Below are 20,534 nucleotides of genomic sequence, written 5' to 3' on the forward strand. Positions count from 1 at the left end.
ACCTAGAAAGCCTATGTCATAAGAAGAACTTAACTTTTCTAAAGAAAATATTAGTAGGTGCCACGTGGTGCTGGCAGGTGGAGCACGGTGGCAGATGGCTCATTTTTGTAAAATTTTCAAGAATATCATTTTTATTTTTTATTTCTTCATAGTACTAGGAATTAAACCAAGGGCTATACATGCTAGGCGGGAGCTCTTCTCATTTAGCTATTTGCCTAGCATAAGGAGGACACTTTCTTATACTGCCTTTCACAGGGCATATCATTATGGGCTTCTTACTAACAGGTTTATTTAGCTCCCCAGTTCGATGACCATAGGGCTTGCTTGGATAAATGAAGTGGTCTCCAAAGACTGTGGTCTGATAATTTCACCTTTAAAACACTGAGAATATTATACGAGACATGAGTTCATGTGTACATTCATGAGCTCTATTGAACTTTGACCGTTAACATAAAAGGTTGTATATATTTTATGTTGCATGTGTCTAGTAAGATGAAGACATAAAGAATCTGAGCCTTTACATTTGCCACGTGTGGTACCAATCATAGTCCACTCACATAAATGCTTACAGAAGGCATCTGAAAGCCAAGGGGAACTGCCTTGCTTATTGTTGCTTCAGGTTTCCTTTGATTAATCTTCAGGAAGCCGAAAGAACAAGAACCATTTCTTTTAAAATGCAGAACGTGGAAACAATGGTCTGGCATTGTTTGACTGTCATGCTTGTGATCAGCAGGCCAAGATCATTCACATTTAGCTACCCTCATTTCTTGTAAATCCGAGGATTATAATTTCCTTTTTCTTTTGATAAAGGCACTTCTTTGACATACTCTCATTTTAAAAAATGAGCCTACATCCCCATCTGTGAGCTGATGCAAAACAGACAGGTGCTTGGGCCAGTCAAACAACAGATTTAAAAAACGGCTTGATGAATATCTGCACACACTTTAATCTCTGGGACTTTTGGATCTGTGTCCTGGGACTGGAGAGATGGCTCAGTGGTTAAGAGCATTGACTTCTCTTCCAGAGGTTCTGAGTTCAATTACCAGCAATCACATGGTGGCTCACAACCATCTGTAATGGGGTCTGGTGCCTTCTTCTGGTGTGTCTGAAGAGAGCAATGGTATATTCATATGTAAAATAAATAAATAAATCTTTTTTTAAAAAAATCTTTTTAAAAAAATGGATCTGTGTCCTGAAACAATCAAAGGACATCAGGATAGTGTGTGCAACTAGAAGAAGGTCCCAAGTTTTGAAATTCACTCAAATAAATATTAAAAGACCATAACAAAGTTTTTTTTTGTGTGTGTGTCAAATATGGAGTGGGAAAGAGCACTTGTCATAATTGAGGTGAAATGGTTATTTGGGATGTTCATGACTGGATCTGCGGTGTAATCAAAGGGACAACTTCAAATCTGGAAAGCACAGGGCACAGAGGCAAGAAAAGAACACTCATGCTCATTAGGATAGAAAACGCAACAGGTTTCTATTGCCACTGCTATCAGTTGGATATTTTATTATCATCATCTCTGATCAAAATTGTAACACAAAGGAAGTCCAGATTTGTGGGAAGACTATGTCTATAAAACACAGCCCAAGTCTATTATAGACCAAGGTAAAACTTGTTTTCATTGTGTGTGTGTGTGCCTGTTTTTCCCTTCTACCATGGAGTTCTGGAATCAAACTCAGCTCACCAGTTCACACACACACACACACACACACACACACACACACACACACACATAGGACGTGAGGTTGAGAGGGGGAAAGATGTGTTTTCAGGATATAGGAAGAGTTAGAGGGTAGTAAATGGAGATAGAAATGATCGTATTTTTATATGATCATCTTAATGTATACTGTTATAAGACTAAATAAAATTCATAATTAAAATGAATTAATAAATTCATAAAAGTTTTAAACCTTGAAATACATTAATGAAAATTTATGAGTGAGTACAACTTGTTATTTTCCATAGTTATTTTCCATAGGACTTTTAGTGATCTTTGAAATTTTTTAAAAATATTTTTTAACACAAGTTTTAGTAAGTAGAAAATTGGAATTAAGCTGGGTGGTGGTGGTGTACGCCTTTAATCCCAGCACTTGGGAGGCAGAGGCAGGAAGATTTCTGAGTTCGAGGCCAGCCTGGTCTACAGAGTGAGTTCCAGGACAGCCAGAGCTATACAGAGAAACCCTGTCTCGAAAAAACCAAAAAAAGAGAAAATTGGAATTAGCAAAAAAGAAGAAAAAAATTCATGTTCCTATTTTGAATCATATAACCTAGCTACCAAACCTCCCAGTCTCAGATTATACTGAAATGTTCCTAGATAAATGGCAATTGTCAAGCCAGCTGAAGAAAATAAACACTCTCAGTAGGCGTGTGGAGTTTGGAGGGTTCAAAGCCAGGACAATGTGAAGGGAGAAAAATTATCTCTTCCACTGTTGCTCAGATTTCCCCTTAACTGGTTTCCAGAGAATATTTGTTTTTATTGTTTTGTCTAAAAAGTCTAGTAACATACTTCAAAACTCAACAAGACTTGTTAGTCATGATCAAGACCTGCTGTGGAACACTAACTCAGTTGTTTCAAAGTGTCCTTTGAAAGTTTCAAAACTCTTCAAGTTTGGAGTCATAATTATTACAGAGATATTCAGAGCTTTTATCATTAAATGGAGAACAACACAAAGAGAACCTTCCCAGAAATGTAATAAATTATTTTTCATCATTACAAAATTTCAACTTCCCAAGAACTTTAAAATCCTTGAGCTTACCATTCTCTGTTCCCCTTTGGTCTGTTGGCTTATTTCTATACATGGTTCTTAAGCTAGCCTGACTGGAGCAGGATTTTTCAACCAAGAAGGATTTACACACCACACTTCCAATACAGATTTATTTGTCCATCTCTACATTTTTAGATGTCAGGACAATGGGCAAGGTGATACCTGCCTCTATGGTATAAGTTCATGTTAGTGTAAAGAACAGACTCCTACAAGAAGCTATCTGACCTCAAAGGTCATAGTATCAGTCCTGAGAAACCCTGATCAAGAGCTTTCTGAGATTCCCGTGGTTCTTTATCATTGCGCATGGGTGTAGCTACAACCAAGATGCTTGGGAAAAACCTTAAGGTGGGAACATCTTTTTTTAGCTCATGGTTTTCTGGTTGGTTGGCCTGAGCAGCTTGGGCAGAACCTTGTGGCAGCACAGTTATGGGGTAGACAAGGACAACTTTCTTCAACCCATGGTGGACAGAAAGCAGTAGACAGGAAGAGGCCAAGGGCAAGCCAGCTCTAATACTTCACCCCAGTGACTAATTTCCTACAACTAAGCCACACCCAATAAAAGTTCCCAGGACCTCCCAAAATACAACCACAAGCTAGGTATCTATCCTGGGGGAGCATTTCATATTCAATCTATAGCCACAGAAAATTCTTTGGAGTTAAATGAGTATATACTTCGGAAGCACTGGAGATGTTTGCGGGACACATAAGAACCTAATACATGCTAACCATTATTTTTTTACTATAGCGTATACCAAGATCCATGCCTGCTAACTCACTTCCTCTGTCTACCACGGGTCTGGGGAGCAGGCGTATTTTAGTAATGGTGGTTTTCCCAAATGCTTACCTAAGCTGTCAAATTTTTTCCATGTCTATCCTGACCAGTGGTTTTTTTTTTTAAGGTGATGAGGCAAGGGGTGTCTTATTTTTCTCCTGCTTTATTTGGGTTATTTATGTGCCCTCATGAGACAAGGAACATTGGTGAATGCAGCAAAGGGCAAAGAGCATAAAAGACAAATAGTCCAAAGTATTAAAGTGGGTGGAAGACACTCAGGCTATATGGATGCAAAGATATACATATATCCTGGAAAAACTTTGAGCTGCTGGTAGGAGCGACCCTGTGTGCTGTGATGCCCTTCATTATAATTGAAAGTTTGCATCAAGCTGATGCATTATTTTTGCCCACGAATTTGTGGTGGAACTAGAGAAAGGAGATCTAGGTGTCTAGTAGAAAGAGGTTTGTTAGTTTCATACCAGAAGAGCTATCAGAACTAGTGATAGGGATTTTGAAGGATTTTACTGGAGGAATTGTTGTTTGTGTTTGAAGAAAAAAAAAAAAAGGTAATTGAGTGAGTGAGAAGATAAAAAAGTTTAAAAAGAGGGTTGAGTCTTCTCTAACAACCTATTTCTGGATGGATGGATAGATGGATGGATGGATGGGTGGATGGATGGTGGGTGGATAGACACGTAGGTGAGTGAGTGAATAGATGGATGGGTGGATGGATGAAAGGTAGGTGGATAGATATGTGGGTGGAGAGATATGTGGATGATAAGTTGATGGGTGAGTGAGTGGGTGAATAAATGGATGATTTGGTGAGTGAGCAGATTGGTGGATGAATGGATAGGTGGATAAATATGTGGTTGGATAGATGAGTGGGTGAATGGGTAGATAGGTGGATGGGTGGATGGTTGGGTGAATAGATACATGAATGGGTAGATGGACACTATCTTGCATAAATAAGGTAAATTAAGGGCATCCTGGTTTCCAGAGGGGCTGAGGAGAATGCACTTTCTCATGTCTGTTCTGCTTGGGAAATATCTAAAAGCCCAAACCACCACAAAGAAAGGAAAGTGACATGCGTGGCATGCTTTCCCTGTCTTCTTATTTTATGTTTTATGTGGTATGAATTATATAACAATGGTTACTCAGTTTAGGCTGGCTTTGTACAGTGCTGTATCCCAATGAAATATTTGAAAGCAAACCTCTTATATTATCCATTGATTTTATTCTTTCAGATCATAAGGCAAATGGATTTTCTGCATCAAAAGACCACCGACAAGAAGTTACAGTAATAGAATACCAAGGTATAGCATTCACAGGTTTAAATGCATTCATCTGTTTGCATGCCTCATGATGATGGTATGTACATGATGCTATGTCTTAGATCTTCTGCTTACTCCCCTCTCTCTCTCTCTTTCTCTCTCTTTCCTCACCCCTCTCTTTCTCTCTCTCTGTCTCTCTTTTTCTCTCTCTCTCTGTGCGATCAGTTTTATCTCATATGGATTCCAGGAATCAAGCTCAGGACTCCAGGCTTCTGTAGTTAGCCTTTGAACTGCTGAGCCAACTTACTGCCTTCTCACACCTTATTTTTCTTCTTGTGTGTTCTGTCTAGTTCTTGTGATGGCATTTATCTCATACTTGGAGCTTCTTATGGCCACTCTGGCAGCTATGTTACCACCAGTCAGGACTGGTCTGCTCACCTGAAGAGGAATTTTGGCCTTCAGGCATACTGTCTTCAAAGATTATCGAGATAATGGATGCTAGAAGCTCTATTAGGTCACCTAGGCAGTACATAATTAAGATGGTAAAAGGTAAAGCCTTTGGGTATTTCAGTTAAAGTCTTTCAGTTGTAATATACTAACATAAGGAAGCTGAGACAACACACTTTAGTGTGGGTTGGTTTTGAAGGAGGAAGGTGGCTAAGAGGAAGCTAACGCCCAAGAGTGATTCAATGTCTGGTGTGCTTACAGGAGGTTAAGCAGAGCTGGGCAGCACGCCAGAAGGGAGACTGAAAAAGCAGAGAGTATGCACAGCAGGAGAGAGTGACCTCCAGAGTCAAAGAAAGTGAAGCTCCTCCTTCTACTGGCTTTCCCAGGGGCACTTCCCCAGGTCCAGCCAGTCCCGGGCTGTACATGGCTGGGTTTGAATATCTATTAAAATGTCAAAATTGCACCCTTTATTCTTACTCTATTTTTGAAACACTGAGGCAAAATTATGACAACTTTACCATCTGACACTTTAAAATGTAAACACTTCAGTGGTACTCAGTTCTTAAAACCACCGCCAGAGCCGGGCAGTGGTGGTGCACACCTTTAATCCCAGCACTTGGGAAGCAGAGGCAGGCAGATTTCTGAGTTTGAGGCCAGCCTGGTCTACAGAGTGAGTTCCAGGAGCAGCCAGGGCTACACAGAGAAACCCTGTCTCAAAAACAAAACAACAAAAAACAAACAAACAAACAAAAAAAACCCCAACAACAAAAACCTACCACTCCTCTCTAGACTCCAAAGTGATATCCTGTGCCTACTTGGCATTACTTTTTAAAGATATGATTTATTTTTAATATAGAAAAATCCTTCAATAATTTATTGCCATCAAAAGTTAATCTCAGGGATCAAGTTGCTTTGCCTAGTGAGAAATTATTTTATGGCAAGGCCAGTGCTTATCATGTACAAGGCGCTGGCTGGCCTTGATGTGTGCACACACAGACAGACAGACAGAGACAGACAGACAGACAAATCTAATTCCAGAATAAACGTTTACTGTTTCCTTCCTTTGTTTCTGCTCTCTTACTTAGAGCGTGCTTTCACTCGCGCCTTGCTTATTCCAATTTGGCTCTCCATTAAGCAAAAATTAATTTCTAGTTTCTTACACATTTTTGTCTAGGGGTATTTTTTGAAGTAATTTTAAAGTCTGTGACATTTTGTGATTTGTACATGTGAAACATATTTCATTCAGGTCCCTCCCCCCATGATTCTCTGGTGTCAAGAAACTGTGAATGAATCCCTGCTCCTCAGGCCTGCTAGTCTGTCTCTCCTCACGGTGCTGCCAAAAGCAGATTAAGCTGGAAATCAGGGCAGCACTGCCAGGCTTGTCCATCCCATGAGTAGCTCTCTACAGCATCTGAGCCCGAAACTTACTAATCAGAGTTTAATATCTTTCACAATATCTAATTTCTTAAACAATAGTCATTATTTTCAATGAAGATTAAAGAGATGTTTTGACAACATAATCCACCTTAGAAGAAAATGTTTGCACCTTTTTGTGCATTAAATGTGTCTTGTGTGAAAAAATACGATTTATGTCAAAACTGACTGTTTTACTATCAAAAACAGAGGTGATATTTTAGTTCAGATTTGGGCAATATAAGTGTAAGACATGGCGGTGTGGTGTATGGACTTCTATCATGTTGAGGCAAGTGTACAGTTAAAACTAATTTCCCCATGGAAGAAAACAATGAAGACCAGTCATAGAGCACATGCCGTACGCAAGATATAATGTGCATCAAACAATATATATGTGTGCATACTTATGTATATACATATGTAACTGTGACATGAATTATTAGTTTATCATTTCACTGATATAAGTATGATGGACACAAAGGTCTAAGTTGATGGCCTGTGCTGTGAGCTACCATGTCTACAACCCAGAAGCCAGATGTGGAAAAATTTGCCAGTTTTGAATTCTGTGGAAGGCAAGAGGGAAAGTTAGCATCTGGCTTCTTTATCCTGAGATGTTAGCTCCATGGGTCTAGTGCTCTCACTGTCTGTATTTAACACCCAATGTCAAGGTGCTGATGACTTAGGGCCCTCGGCCTTGACTACTCCCTTATGCAAAGGCTTGAGACTTCTCAAAGGCTGTTAGAACTGAGTTCTCTATCCAGGCACTGGTGGCAGCACACGCCTTTAATTCCAGCATTTGGGAGGCAGAGGAAGGGGGATTTCTAAGTTTACGGCCAGCTTGGTCTTCAGGGTGAGTTCCAGGACAGCCAGGGCTACACAGAGAAACCCTGTCTGGAAAAATAAAACAAAACAAAACAAAAAGAAAACTAAGTTTCCTGCCTTCTAAAGCTTTGGTCTGACATGACCTCCTCTGAGGCCATCTTTGATTTGTACACTGTGTCCATGCTCCCCTGATGCTGCTTTTGTCTCCCTCAGTCTCCTGGCAGGCTTGTTGCTTGTTGGCCTAACTTTCTCAGCTAGATAGTCAGATCCCAAATGGCAAAGGATTCCTGCTCTGCCCACTGACAACGTTGGCCACACAATATTACTGAACAAATTTTGGACAACCGGATAGGTCACTTTTTCACATTATATATGCTCAGTGAGAAGAAGACTAAAGTCAAATCAGTAGGTAGGGAGAAAAAAAATGGTCCTATTTTCTAATAGGATTTCCTCAAGTTTTTCCACAGAGCAGTGAGGGGAGAGTCAGAAGAAACCAAAAGGGATGGTATTTGTGTGTGTATGTGTGTGTGTGCGTGTGTGTGTGTTTGGTTAACTATACAAAAAAATGTGGTGCAGTGTAAAGTTATCTCTTAAGATAAAGGAGTAAGTCACAGAGAAATAGTGAAAATGAGTGTGGGTGTGTGCGTAATTGTTGGAAAACTCAACAAAATACGGGAAGGAAACCTATCTAAAACTCAAGCCTCCGGAAGTTACCACCCTTTCTCCTTAATCAACAGAACAGAACGGTTTCCTCAGACAGGTCCCTTAGCACACATTTGTCTTTGTAGCATAGTTGTAAACACCTCTGAAAATGATTGCTCTGTGTGGTGCAGAAGCTTAAACCTTTAAGCATCCTTAAAACAGCTCCTGGTTCTGTTTTTCTTGCCCTCTTTTTCCCCCAGCCAGTTTCCTACTACCTTTCACCTTATTTCTGTCAGTAGAAGTACAATAGAAAATTTAGACACACCGAAAAGGCTACATATAACAACAATGACCCCTTATCTGTCATCAGCCAGAACTACTGTGTTTCAAACATGTGCCTATAGACATTTTTGTCCATGACTGTGCATATAAAATTGGGACTGTTAAAAAATAGCACGAAATGTTCTTAAACACCAAAATCAGACACAGGTAAACAATTTTAACCTAATTTTTCTCTCAGTTAAAGATCCTTTGGGGATTTTTGTTTGTTTTGTTTTAGGTCAAACCCCATGCCTTAGGGTTAAAAAAAATACTCAGATATGAAGTTGATCCTCCAAGGAACCTGGTTGAAATGTACTTTTAAATCTTTGTAACTAGAGCTTCTGCTTGGCATTGGTCTACCGTCCCCTAGTTGTCTTGTTTGGACAGTCAAAAAAGGTGATTCCCCTAGAGTTTCCAGAGACTCTTAAATGATGTAAATATCATAAATTCACTGTAATAAAAGTGACCTTTGCCAAACTGGAGTCAAATTGATGAGAAGATTAATCTTTTAATAGTTGATCCAGGTTGAGACAAAGTTATAGGCAGTCATTTTGCAGTAGGAGCCTACAATATAAAATATAGCCCTATATTAATATATTCATAGAGTGAGTCACAAGGGAACAGAATGAGAATGTATCCTGTGAGGAATTTCTGTGTATTTTCCCAGCATAGGCTGGAATGAAATAAGTATCTTTCTTAGGTACAAATGCAAAGTACTCTTCCTAGACCTATTTTTTTTTAATTTATTATTTTTTTGGTTTTATTCAAGATAGGGAGTCTCTGTATAGCCTTGGCTGTCCTGGAACTAACTTTATAGTCTAGGCTGATCTCAGACTCACAGAGATTCGCTTCCCTCTTTCTCTTGTATGCTAAGATCAGAGGTGTGTGCCACCACTGCCTGGCTTAGACCCCACTCTTAATGCCCCTCAATTTTGCCTAGAGTGATATCTTACCTGCATCTTCCAGCAAACTGTAGACTCCTCAGATGCTGAGATTTAGAATAACAAGTGAATAATTACGTTGCTGTTTGTAAAACACAGTGTTTAGACATGTATGCTTTGCATATGTGAGCCCTTTTGAGGACTCACAATTCTGTGAACTGCCATCCCATTTCAATGGTCAAAACACAGATTCCCCAACTAGAGAAAGCAGAATTATGTGGCATAATTATCACAGAGAAGAGCCATCATGCTCCCAATTCATCTTTGGGTTAAATCAACATGGCACCTACTGACATGATGTATTTATGTGTGTGTTTGCTTGTCTGGGTGGAAATGAGTGATAGATGGAAATGAAAAAAAAATAATAATAATAATTTAAAGATGTTTTATTTATTTATTTTTTTTTTAGTTAAATAAAGTACAAACTCATAGGAACCATTAAAAAATCCTCATTTTCCTATTGTTTCTAGAGGCTATTTTAGCTTGTAAAACCCCAAAGAAGACCACTTCATCCAGACTGGAGTGGAAGAAGTTGGGTCAGGGTGTTTCCTTGGTCTACTATCAACAGGCTCTCCAAGGTAAGGAAGTGTAGATTGGAGGAGGCCAGAGTGAAGAGACACCAAGGACAGCCCAGATCCTTTAGCTCAGAAACAGGTACAGGACAGGACTGATTACTGAAAATGTGTTTCTGTAAGTGTGAGATGAAGTGAGTAGTGTCTGAGACTAAAATACCACATGGTCGAACACCAGACAGATCAAAAGAAGGTGAATTCCCCTGAGTCCTGGGACTGTTGCTTGCTTAACACAAAATACAAACATTTTGCTGGCCTAGTAAATTAAACTGTTGATAGGAGGAGAAAAAGAAAAAGGCTGATCTGAGATTGAGCCAGACATGATAGCACATGCCTTTAATCTGAGCACTCTACTGACAAAGGCAGGAGGATGCTCTCTGTGAGTTTAAGGCCAGGACAGTCTACATTAGCAGGAAAGCCAGGCCTATAAAGACAGACCGTCTCAAAAACAAAAACAAAAACAAAAACAAAACAAAAACCAACCAACCAAACAAAAACAGAACAATAAGATTGGATGTAGGGTTCCTGCTGAGCTGTAATGGCCTTACCCTGTCTTCCCACTTCTCTCTAGACAGCAAGCCTACCACTGAGTATCCAGGAGAGTTAGGACTGTGGACTACTAGTTACAGTGGAGATTGGAGAGTTAGACCATTAGCTAAAATAACTTTTAGCAAGTACTTTTCATTTTTTTGTACATGTCTTTCACACTCTACCAGTTAAATCAAACTCTTCATTTGTTGAAAGCAGAAGTCGATACTAGAAAGGTGTCAGGGCAGGCAGTTGGTGGAGTTTTTTTTTTTTAAACAAAATATGGTGCCAGGTTTGGTGGCACACACCTTTAATCTCAGCAGTCAGGAGACAGAGGTAGGTGAGCTCTGAGTTCAAGAGCAACTTGGTCTACTTAGAGAGCTCCAGGCCAGCCAGGGTTCTACAGTGAGACCCTGTCTCAGAGAGAGAGAGAGAGAGAGACAGAGAAACAGAGACAGACACACAGAGAGAAACAGAGAGACAGAGACAAGGACACTGAGGGAGAGATGTTTTAAAATGTCCTACAAAATGTATAATATGCACATGTAAGTTCAAAGTCTAAAATTAAGTTTTTACCAGGAAAACAAATGCTTTAGTTTTGAATGAAGTGACTTGAGGAAGATACTGCATAGAAAGTTGCTTGATTATTTCTAATGTTATTGTCTTTTTTCCCCAAAAGGTGACTTTAAAGACCGTGCTGAGATGATAGATTTCAATATACGAATCAAAAATGTTACAAGGCATGATGCTGGAGAGTATCGCTGTGAAGTCAGTGCTCCAACTGAGCAAGGCCAGAACCTGCAGGAAGATACGGTCATGCTAGAAGTACTGGGTAATGTACACACACAGATGTAATGACTGTCAGCTGTCCCATCCTCATTTCCCAGGGGATGATTTGGGGAAAGATTTGGGGTTTTGTTTGTTTGCTTTTCAGTAGCCTGGACGGTATTATCTAAGTTCCCTGTAACCTCAACCTTTCGTCTTCAGTGCAACAGAGGCATGCTGGATCCATTTTGTACTTTAAATTATTACACATTTCCTTCAATAATTAACTAGTATGAACCCTGAATTTAAAAAGTTCATGCTAGGGTCTGGAGAAATGGGCCAGCAGTGGTTAAGAGCACTTGATGCTCCTACAGATAACCCAGTTTGGCCCAAGTTCATTTGCTAGCATCTACATGGTGGTTCACAAACTCTGTCACTCCAGGTCCTGAAGATCTTCTACCCTCTTCTGGCTTTCAGAAGTACTGCATGCTTTTGGGGCATATACATACAGGCAAAACATTCATATGCATTAAATATACATAAATAAATCATTAAAACCACTATGTTGTGTGGTCATATCCACATTTCTATATTACAGAGAATGGATTAGAAATCTTAGTTATGTCTTCCAGATTTCTTCATAGGCTTTATAAATATAATTGTATATAAAATATATAAATATAATTTAATTACTGAGAGACCATGTATATATACTGAAGATGGAGATATTGTGAGACTATCAGAATTCTGCCTACCAGTGTCAGTCCTGAGTTTTCCAGGAGATTATTAATAGTTATCTATGATCTTACTTAGGGTTTTATTGCTATGAAGAGACATCATGGTCATCCGACTCTTTGTAAGGGAAAGCATTTAATTGGGGCTGGCTTACAGGTTCAGAGGTTCAGTCCATTAACATAATGGTAGGAAGCAAGAGGAGCATCCAGGCAGACGTGGTGCTGGAGAAAGAGCCAAGAGTTCTACATCTTAATCAGCAGGGAGCAGAAGGAAACTGTGTATCATACTGGGTGACCTCAAAGCCCACCCCCACAGTGACACACCTCCAACAAGGCCACACTTCCTCCAAGGCCACAACTCTTATTAATACCACTTTCTATGAGCCAAGCATTCAAGCACATGAATCTGTTGAGGCCATTCCTATTCAAACTACCACAACTACTAAATTCTATTTTAGTTCAAGTCCCTACGACCCACTTTCTCCATTTTTTTCCTTTATTTAAAAAGTATTTTATAGTATAATATGATAAGGTAAAAGACCCCACTTCTTAAAGTTTCCACAACATCTTCAAAAGTGATAACAGCTGGAGATCAAGTGTTCAGACACATGAGCCCATTGAGTCACTTCATATTCAGATCTTATTGTTCTGCCCCTGAGTCCCAAACACTCATGGATATTTAATAAGGGGATATGCTTTAAGTCTAACTTCAAAAGTCACTAGTCTCGTGGTCCAAACACTGTTATAAAGTCTGAAGTCTTAAATTGTTCAAGGCAATTGCCTGTCAACCCTTATGAAATAAAACTTTAAAATGCAATGTTCAGAATAAACATTCCTATTCCAAAAGAGACTAATGGGGTATATCAAGGAAAGGCCGTGCCAAAGCAAGGCCACGGCAGAAAGAAAAGTACCCAGCTCTATGTCTACTATGGGAACTCTTGGTGGGATCTTCTGGGATCAATGACTTTGGACAGCCCCATTGTTCAGTTTCAGGGCTTCTCATTGGGGATAGCTCCATTTGGTACCTGAATGTTTTTACAGTGAGAGCCTTTTATGATTCTAATATCCCAGGGGTTCACTACAACTCAGGCTTTGCCTTCATAGCTTCACACACTGCTCACACAGCAGCTCCATGCACAGAATCTGACACGCTACACAGATATTGCAGAGCTCTCTGGGATGCTGGCATTACTGCCTTTCTCTTGAACCAGAATGTTTAAAAAGAACCAATCAAACAAACAAAAAATAAACAAACAAAAAACAAAAACCCCACAAAAATACCACCCCATAGATGTAATGTCTAATGCCAAGAATTGTATCCTGCTCAAGATGTGTCCTGACTTTCGTGGAGCACAGACCATACATAGGTAGATATGTAGATAGATAGATAGATAGATAGATAGATAGATAGATAGATAGATAGATAGATAGATAGATAGATAGAAAGTGGCCTCTGTGTACCTTTGCTACTGAACTCAGGAAAAACTCTTCCCTTGATGCCTGTTTTACCCAATGATACCTATGAGGCTGTGTTTTCAGGAATGCTCCTTCCACTGAGTTTGAATTGTTACAGCATGGAGCTCTTCAAGATAAATGGGTTTTCCCTCAAGACACCCTTTCTTCCTTCAGGGTACCAGTGTGTTTAACAATTACAACTAACTGTTTTGTCTGAATTCCGTTTCCCTCCCTGCCTGCAGTTTAAACATCTCTGTGCACCTTTCCTTGCTAACCTTCACTTTCACATCTTTCTACCTTTCTCTTGTAAATATGACAAGAATCGTGGGGTTACCATGGTTACCATGCCTAGCTTGGATGCTAGACTGTCTTGACATTTCCTCTGCCAAACAACTTGAACTACTACTTTAAAGCTCAGTCTCACTCAAGTTTTCAGGACACTGGCAGAAAGAAGCCAGATTCTTTGTCAATACTAATATTAATACCCTCTAATCTAATTTCTAATACAAGTTGAGTCCTTGATCCCCCCTCAAGCCTTAAAAAAGCACAATCTTTACTGTTCACCCTTCTGTTGCCACACTTCTACACTCTCACAGAATGACCCATTAATCTCCATTTATAGCATTATAGCACTTTAGTCTACAGCTCCAAACTCTATTACAATCCTGCACATTGGTTCCTAAGGCTTATAAGCCATGTGGTCTATGAGGGTCCACCAGCAATGGTTCCAGTTCTTGGTGCAAATTTTTATTAGTCACTTTCCTGATTTCTGTGACCACCTACATGACAAGGAGCAACTTAAAGAAGGCTCATGTACTGAGTAGATGCAAGTCCAGCATGGTAGGGAAGCTGTGGAGATGGGGGCAGCTCCTCTGTGGAAGAGGGAACATGAGGCTGCTTGCTCACATCTTGGCAGACCAGGAAGCAGAGAGGGGCCAGAGGTGGGACTAGGCTTTACACCTCCAGGAGAGTCTTCAGTGACACACTTCCTCACAAGTGTCCTAGAACCTTCCCAAACACCAGCAGCAGCTGTGGGCCAGGTTCCAACCCATGAGCCAACCCATAGAGGGTATTTCATATTCAAACCGTAACGTCCTACTTTATGAAATGAAGAGACTCAGAAAAAGACATGACTGCCACTCTCAACATGTAGTTTTCGAAGTTCAAGTATATTGATAACTACTTAGTAGTAGATGAGAATAAGGTGAACAAACGAAGCATATGTGAAATTTTAAGAGATCAGATACAAAAATGGCCATATCACTTTAACTTATATTCCTTTGGCCAAAGTAATGTATATAACCTACCTAGCAGCAAGAAAAGTAAAAATATGGTATATTGTGCACTCAAGAAAACAAGAAAACATGTACAGTGGCCCGTATGTGTCTCAGTTGTCCACTCAATACAGACCATTGAAACCCATGCTCAGCTAATGAATAATCTGGACTATTTGGCTTCCATTGCTCAGTGGCTCCTGCTGTTCCTTCATGTGAAGTACCCACTTCTGTCATGAGTGGAAGTGTTGTAGAGCTACGATGTCAAGATAAAGAAGGAAATCCAGCCCCTGAGTACATATGGTTCAAAGATGGCACCAGTTTGCTAGGGAATCCAAAAGGTGGCATACACAACAACAGCTCATACACAATGAATACAAAATCTGGAATTCTGGTAAGGTTGTTTCAGGTATTAAACTACTGTCTATATAAACGTTTATTAGAACTTTAAATTATACATAATAGGAGATGAAGCTCATTGCTTGCTAAGTGGAGAGAGGAGGTGGCAGCAGGAAAAAGGATGGTACATGTGTAAAGAAATGATAGAACAGACTACTGTGGGAAGTGGGAAGATGGAATAGAAAACCAGGGAGCTAAGCAAACAGGGCGTGACCAGCATCTCAGGGCAGGCCAAACCTTTTCCATGATGGATCAGGAAAGACTCTGTAGCTATCTACCCCCATAGTCTGGAAAATCACCAACCTCAATCTCAATTTTAACCACAGAGGAAATGCACAAAAAACTCAGCTGGAGAGAGCCGACCCTCAGTGCTAACCATGTGGAAACAGTGACCTAGGAAAGCCATGCTAGGGTGTCTGAGTCAGTAAACTCTCTCATGGATCCAGATCCTTCACTGTAGTCTCTGTGGCTTACCTATCTGGAGAGATAACTGATAGAGTTCCTTAAATAAGCTGTTCAAATTTCATGACTATTTTTACTTTTCCATCTGTGATTTTTTTCAGACTAGAGGTAGGAAAGGGGGAAAAATCAGATCATTTAATTTGAAACCTTTTGCTTTCAATCAAGATGACATCTCGTTGGGTTTTAAATATTTTGTTTCCAGCAATGCAGAATCACTACCACAAGTATTATGAAAAAAAAAAAAAACCTACCAACCTTTTCTAGGTGAGACTAATGAGTCTTAGGAATTTTGAAAGAGAGGTAGGTGGTTTCCATTTATTCTTTCTCCTGGCGCAGTGTCAGGCCAAGCCAGGTCTTCTGGCCCTCAGGAAAGCTCTCTGCTTCTCTAGCTGAGTAAAGGAAGGAGTGGAGGTTGCTGCCCCCGGAATCAGGTCATGTGCTAGCGTTTCCAGTCTTCAGGAGCAGTCAGCAGGTCCGAGCCATTTTACACTGTGAAATTGGGCCCTAAACCTGCTGGCACGGCTGCTATATTTACTCTTCAGATTTATTTTTTTCTGCATGGGTGATAAAAGCCCTGAGGCAAGTCGTAAGTGCTGGGATACATTCTCCTCGGGGAGTCAGCCCTTGGGGTATGTGGTAAGGACACCTTATACCCATGGGCAGCTTAAACTGGAGCGAGCTCCTCCTTCTCCCTTCAGCTGCCTCCTGTTCTTCTTTCCTTCTACAAAGTCTCCAAGGGTATAAAACTACCGGTACAAATTATAAAGCCTTTTCCACCAAATTCTTACCTCTTATGTGGCAGGGAGAAGTGGTGAGGGTTGAACTTCCGTTGTTGGGTTTTGTTTTGAGACTTTCTCTGTGTAGCCTTGGTTGTTCTCAAACTCAGGGAGATCCACCTGCCCTGGAGTCCTGAGTGACAGGATTAAAGAGGGTGGCACCACAGCCCAGGAGGTTTCTTTTTAGAATTTTCAAGTACTCTGGAATTGCTGTAATTTACAATCTTAAAAACATCAGTTGTGGTTTCGTGGGCCTTGAGCTACTTCCTGGCCGTAGCTCTGACTCTTGGGAGAAAGTGCTTGTGGTTTGCTCCTGAAGTGACCTCACTGTGACTGAGAACGTACACTTGCCCTTTCACTGCAGAGGCCTTCCTTTATGAATGGCATTTCCCAGACATTAGAGATACTGAGGGACCACATAACTGTGATGCTACATGAAGACAGAAGAGTGAGCATCAACAGTTTGAGACCAACCTGGGCGACATACCAGTGGGATATTGTTGAAGGTATCAGGAGAAATGGAAGAAGAGGGAGACAGACTTCCTCAGATATGCCTGTCTTTCTCTGCCAAAATTAAACAGGCCTATCTATTTACCTCTCAAAGACCTGGCAGGTCCCGGTAGAAACCTCAACTCACAAGAAAAATATAAATATCTGGGTCATTACAAGAGGACAGACCCACTTGGTGACAAACTTCCAAGAACATAATTTATTTTACGAGCCTACTCATAAATTTACAGCTTAAGGGTCTGTTTATTTTTCTTTGTATAAGTAGCAATTCAACATGATTTCCAAGATGGACAGTGGAGAGTATTACTGCGAAGCCCGGAACTCTGTTGGACATCGCAGGTGCCCTGGGAAACGAATGCAAGTAGGTAAGCATGGGAAACGTGTGTGTGAACAGAGTGTGGAATAGTTGATGGGTAAAGGAGCAAGGGGATGGACACTGTGGAAGAGATGTTTAAAATGAACTTGATTAAAACAACAACAACAAATCAACAGTGTTATTTTTAGTTTGTCTTATAATCAAGGCAAGGCAATTTAGCCTATATATACAGATGTTTTTAATTTATCAAATATGTGTTTTAAAATATGCTTTTCTAAGCAATCTGTCTTTCAAATCACTGCTAAGTGTGCTATAGTATGCAGTGTTAGGGGTCCGTGTAAACTGCTGCCACCAACTCCCTACTTGCAGCAGAGACTCTTCATGGGGTTACACTATAGTAACAGCAGCGCTTGTGTGTTATGAGCATATAAGTGTTAGTCATCTGGGTCACTGTCAGTAAGTCACTGATGATGGCTGTGTCAAGGCCCTGAAACACTAAGCTTATACTAATTGCAGTCTAGGTTTTCCAAAAGACACAGAATAGTTATGGAGCTAGATTGTTCAAAATGTAAGTATAATATATTGTATTCACAAAATGACTTTTGGAATCAAAAGAGTGAGAACATTAGTCCTTCCTAGGAAATGAGTTTTGGAGCATACCTCCTCCCATCCTCAACAACAGGGATCCAACCAAAGGCGTGAGTAGATGTCACAGAGGGGTTTCAGGGCTGGAACTCAGGTGTCCGGGCTAGATGGCCAGCACCTTTACCCGTGGTACCATCTTGCCGGTTCTAACATTTAAGATTTTGTAAAAGCTTGGTTCTCTAAATATTTTCAATTTGAGCCATGAATTGAAATTACCTAGTTGAGTAGGGTTCAGAAGCATATAGTTATCATTAGCATAGCTCCCAAGGAGAGTTTTTATGACTGTTGGATTTAATGATAGCATCTGTCCCTCTACTTAACAAGAACTCACACATGCTTTATTTCACATTCCAGATGTTCTCAACGTAAGTGGCATCATAGCAGCTGTTGTTGTGGTGGCCTTCGTGATTTCTATATGTGGCCTTAGTGTATGCTATGCTCAGAGAAAAGGCTACTTTTCAAGTAAGTTAAATTCATCCTTCTCAGGATACATGATATCTTCTGAATATAGAGATTTTTTTTTAAAAGTATTTTCTCTTGTGAAGTTCTACCAACTCTGGAGAGCATGATTACTGCTCCTGTGATACAGACAATGTTCACCATAACATGCATATGGCTTGTTATACACCTGGGCACCCAAACAATGCTTCCTTCTTGTGAAGTTCTGGGAGCTCTATGGAATGTGTAAGAATCATCCCTGGGGGGTAACAGCACAAAGATATTCAAGGTAGACAGATGTTTATAGTATATTAACATATGGTATGAGATCCTTATTTTTATGTTAGAAATTATGTCTTTTATGATAGGCATTAATTTTTAATTTCATAAATAATTTCATTAAAATAAAAAATCAGTGAAATGTTTCAGTATAGAACTGTGTAATATTGAATGTCTAATTTAATACAAGTATCAAGAAAACTGCTAGCCACAACTAGCAATGTAGTTGGGTGTGTTGGTATATGCCTGTGGTCCCAGTACTGGAGGGTAGTATAGGGGCAGGAGAAGATCCTGTTTCAAAAAAATTACAAAACAAAGCCGTTGAACACACACAGACCCTACAGGACTGGGGATGCTTCCAGGCAAGGCTTTTAGTTCTTCTTAGAACTTTTGTAACTTCAAACTACATTTGATTACACAATTGGTTGGACGTAAATTTTTGAGATTTAAACATTTTATTCTCTTAATATATACCTTCACTCCTGGTATTTAAATTTATGAAACCTCAAGAGCTTCTTGCACTAACAAAAGGGTATGCAGTTGAATTTTTAAATGAAGTAATAAATTATAGCATGAAGACGTTTTAGAGCCATCATTTAATAGTGGGTATCAGTTTTAGAATTTAGGCCGAAAATGATTCATATTGAAATAAAATCAAAAGGAGCTGCCAATATCATTTATAAGTAATTACATCATTTCTACATTATACATTAGCATTTATACATCAAAAATTTTTCCATGAAAATTGATTAAAGGTAATTCCTTCTGTGTAGCTACTGGTTATGGAGCTTACATGAGGAATTACAGCACATACAAAGGCTGAGGCAATAGGGTCGTAAGTTCAAGGCCAACGTGGTCTGCAAATTAAGACCCTGTATCATGAAAGAAAAAGAGTGAAGTGTGTTGTGAATGAGAATCCAGTCTGGCCTACCCTATCCTCTTCAATCAATAGACTCTAGCTGTGTTCCCCTGCTGGTCAACAGTGAAAGTATAAACGAAATTAACATGCAAAATTCTTGTCATTTTTACCTACTTAGGAAAAATACCTAATGATTTTTTTCTTTTTTCGAGACAGGGTTTCTCTGTATAGCCCTGGCTCTCCTGGAACTCATTCTGTAGACCAGGCTGGCCTCAGAAATCAGCCTGCCTCTGCCTCCCAAGTGCTGGGATTAAAGGCGTGCGCCACTGCCACCACCACCCGGCTACCTAATGATTTTTAAATGAGGAGTCAGTAAAGCTATTTCTTGAAACTCTAAAGGAGTCAACACAGGTATTATGAGTTCATTAGCTTAGCCTATTAGTTCCTTTTCCATATGGCAGAAAACCTGTCCAAGGGAACTGCACTTTTGAAATTAGGTTTGGGATCAGCATTAGCAAACTATAACCTCTGGCCAAGTCCAATTTATATCTGTTTTTCTTTACATTTTTGTGGGGGTGGGGTTTTTTTTTTGGTACTGGGGAATGAACCTAGGACATTGTACATGGTAGACAACCACTCTGCTACTAATCAACATGGTCAAATTTTTAAAAAAATTATTATGTACTTATTATATTTATTGGCCATACACCCTGAATGTGCCCGATCTCATCTGATCTTGGAAGCTAAGCAGAGTGGGGCCTGGTTAGTACTTGGATGGGAGACCAGCCCATTTTTAAGTTGCCCAGACTGGCTTTGAACTTATGATCACCCTGCTTTGGCTTCCCAAGTATATGGGATTCCAGGTTTATACCACCAAGCTCAGTTTCTTTCCTACCTGGCTTTCTAGGGCCTGTAAGCTCATTTTTTTATAAAGGCAAATTTGTAATTATGCAATAATACTAACACTATCTTGAGACACCCAAAGAAATGTGAACCCTATTCTTTTCATTAATAAGCTGATGAGACTTTATTATTATTTTACTTTAAATTTTAATGGCATTTTTTTTTTGATATTTTCTTTATTTACATGTAACTTTCTCCATTCCCGGTTTCCCCTCCAAAAA

At 39.8% G+C, this 20,534-nt stretch overlaps 1 protein-coding gene across 1 annotated transcript in view; it reads left to right on the forward strand.

Moving 5' to 3' along the window:
- Jam2 (junctional adhesion molecule 2) overlaps positions 1 to 20,534 on the forward strand; it is a 54,711-nt gene that overhangs the window by 25,972 nt on the left and 8,205 nt on the right. The window contains exons 2-7 of the mRNA XM_031364301.1: positions 4,786 to 4,854; positions 9,869 to 9,976; positions 11,178 to 11,330; positions 14,921 to 15,120; positions 17,139 to 17,238; positions 18,189 to 18,296. Of these exons, the coding sequence (XP_031220161.1) occupies positions 4,786 to 4,854; positions 9,869 to 9,976; positions 11,178 to 11,330; positions 14,921 to 15,120; positions 17,139 to 17,238; positions 18,189 to 18,296 (738 nt within the window). The remainder of the gene's footprint in view (positions 1 to 4,785; positions 4,855 to 9,868; positions 9,977 to 11,177; positions 11,331 to 14,920; positions 15,121 to 17,138; positions 17,239 to 18,188; positions 18,297 to 20,534) is intronic.

This window comes from Mastomys coucha, unplaced genomic scaffold (genome assembly GCF_008632895.1).
Source record: "Mastomys coucha isolate ucsf_1 unplaced genomic scaffold, UCSF_Mcou_1 pScaffold12, whole genome shotgun sequence".
Taxonomy (NCBI): domain Eukaryota; kingdom Metazoa; phylum Chordata; class Mammalia; order Rodentia; family Muridae; genus Mastomys; species Mastomys coucha.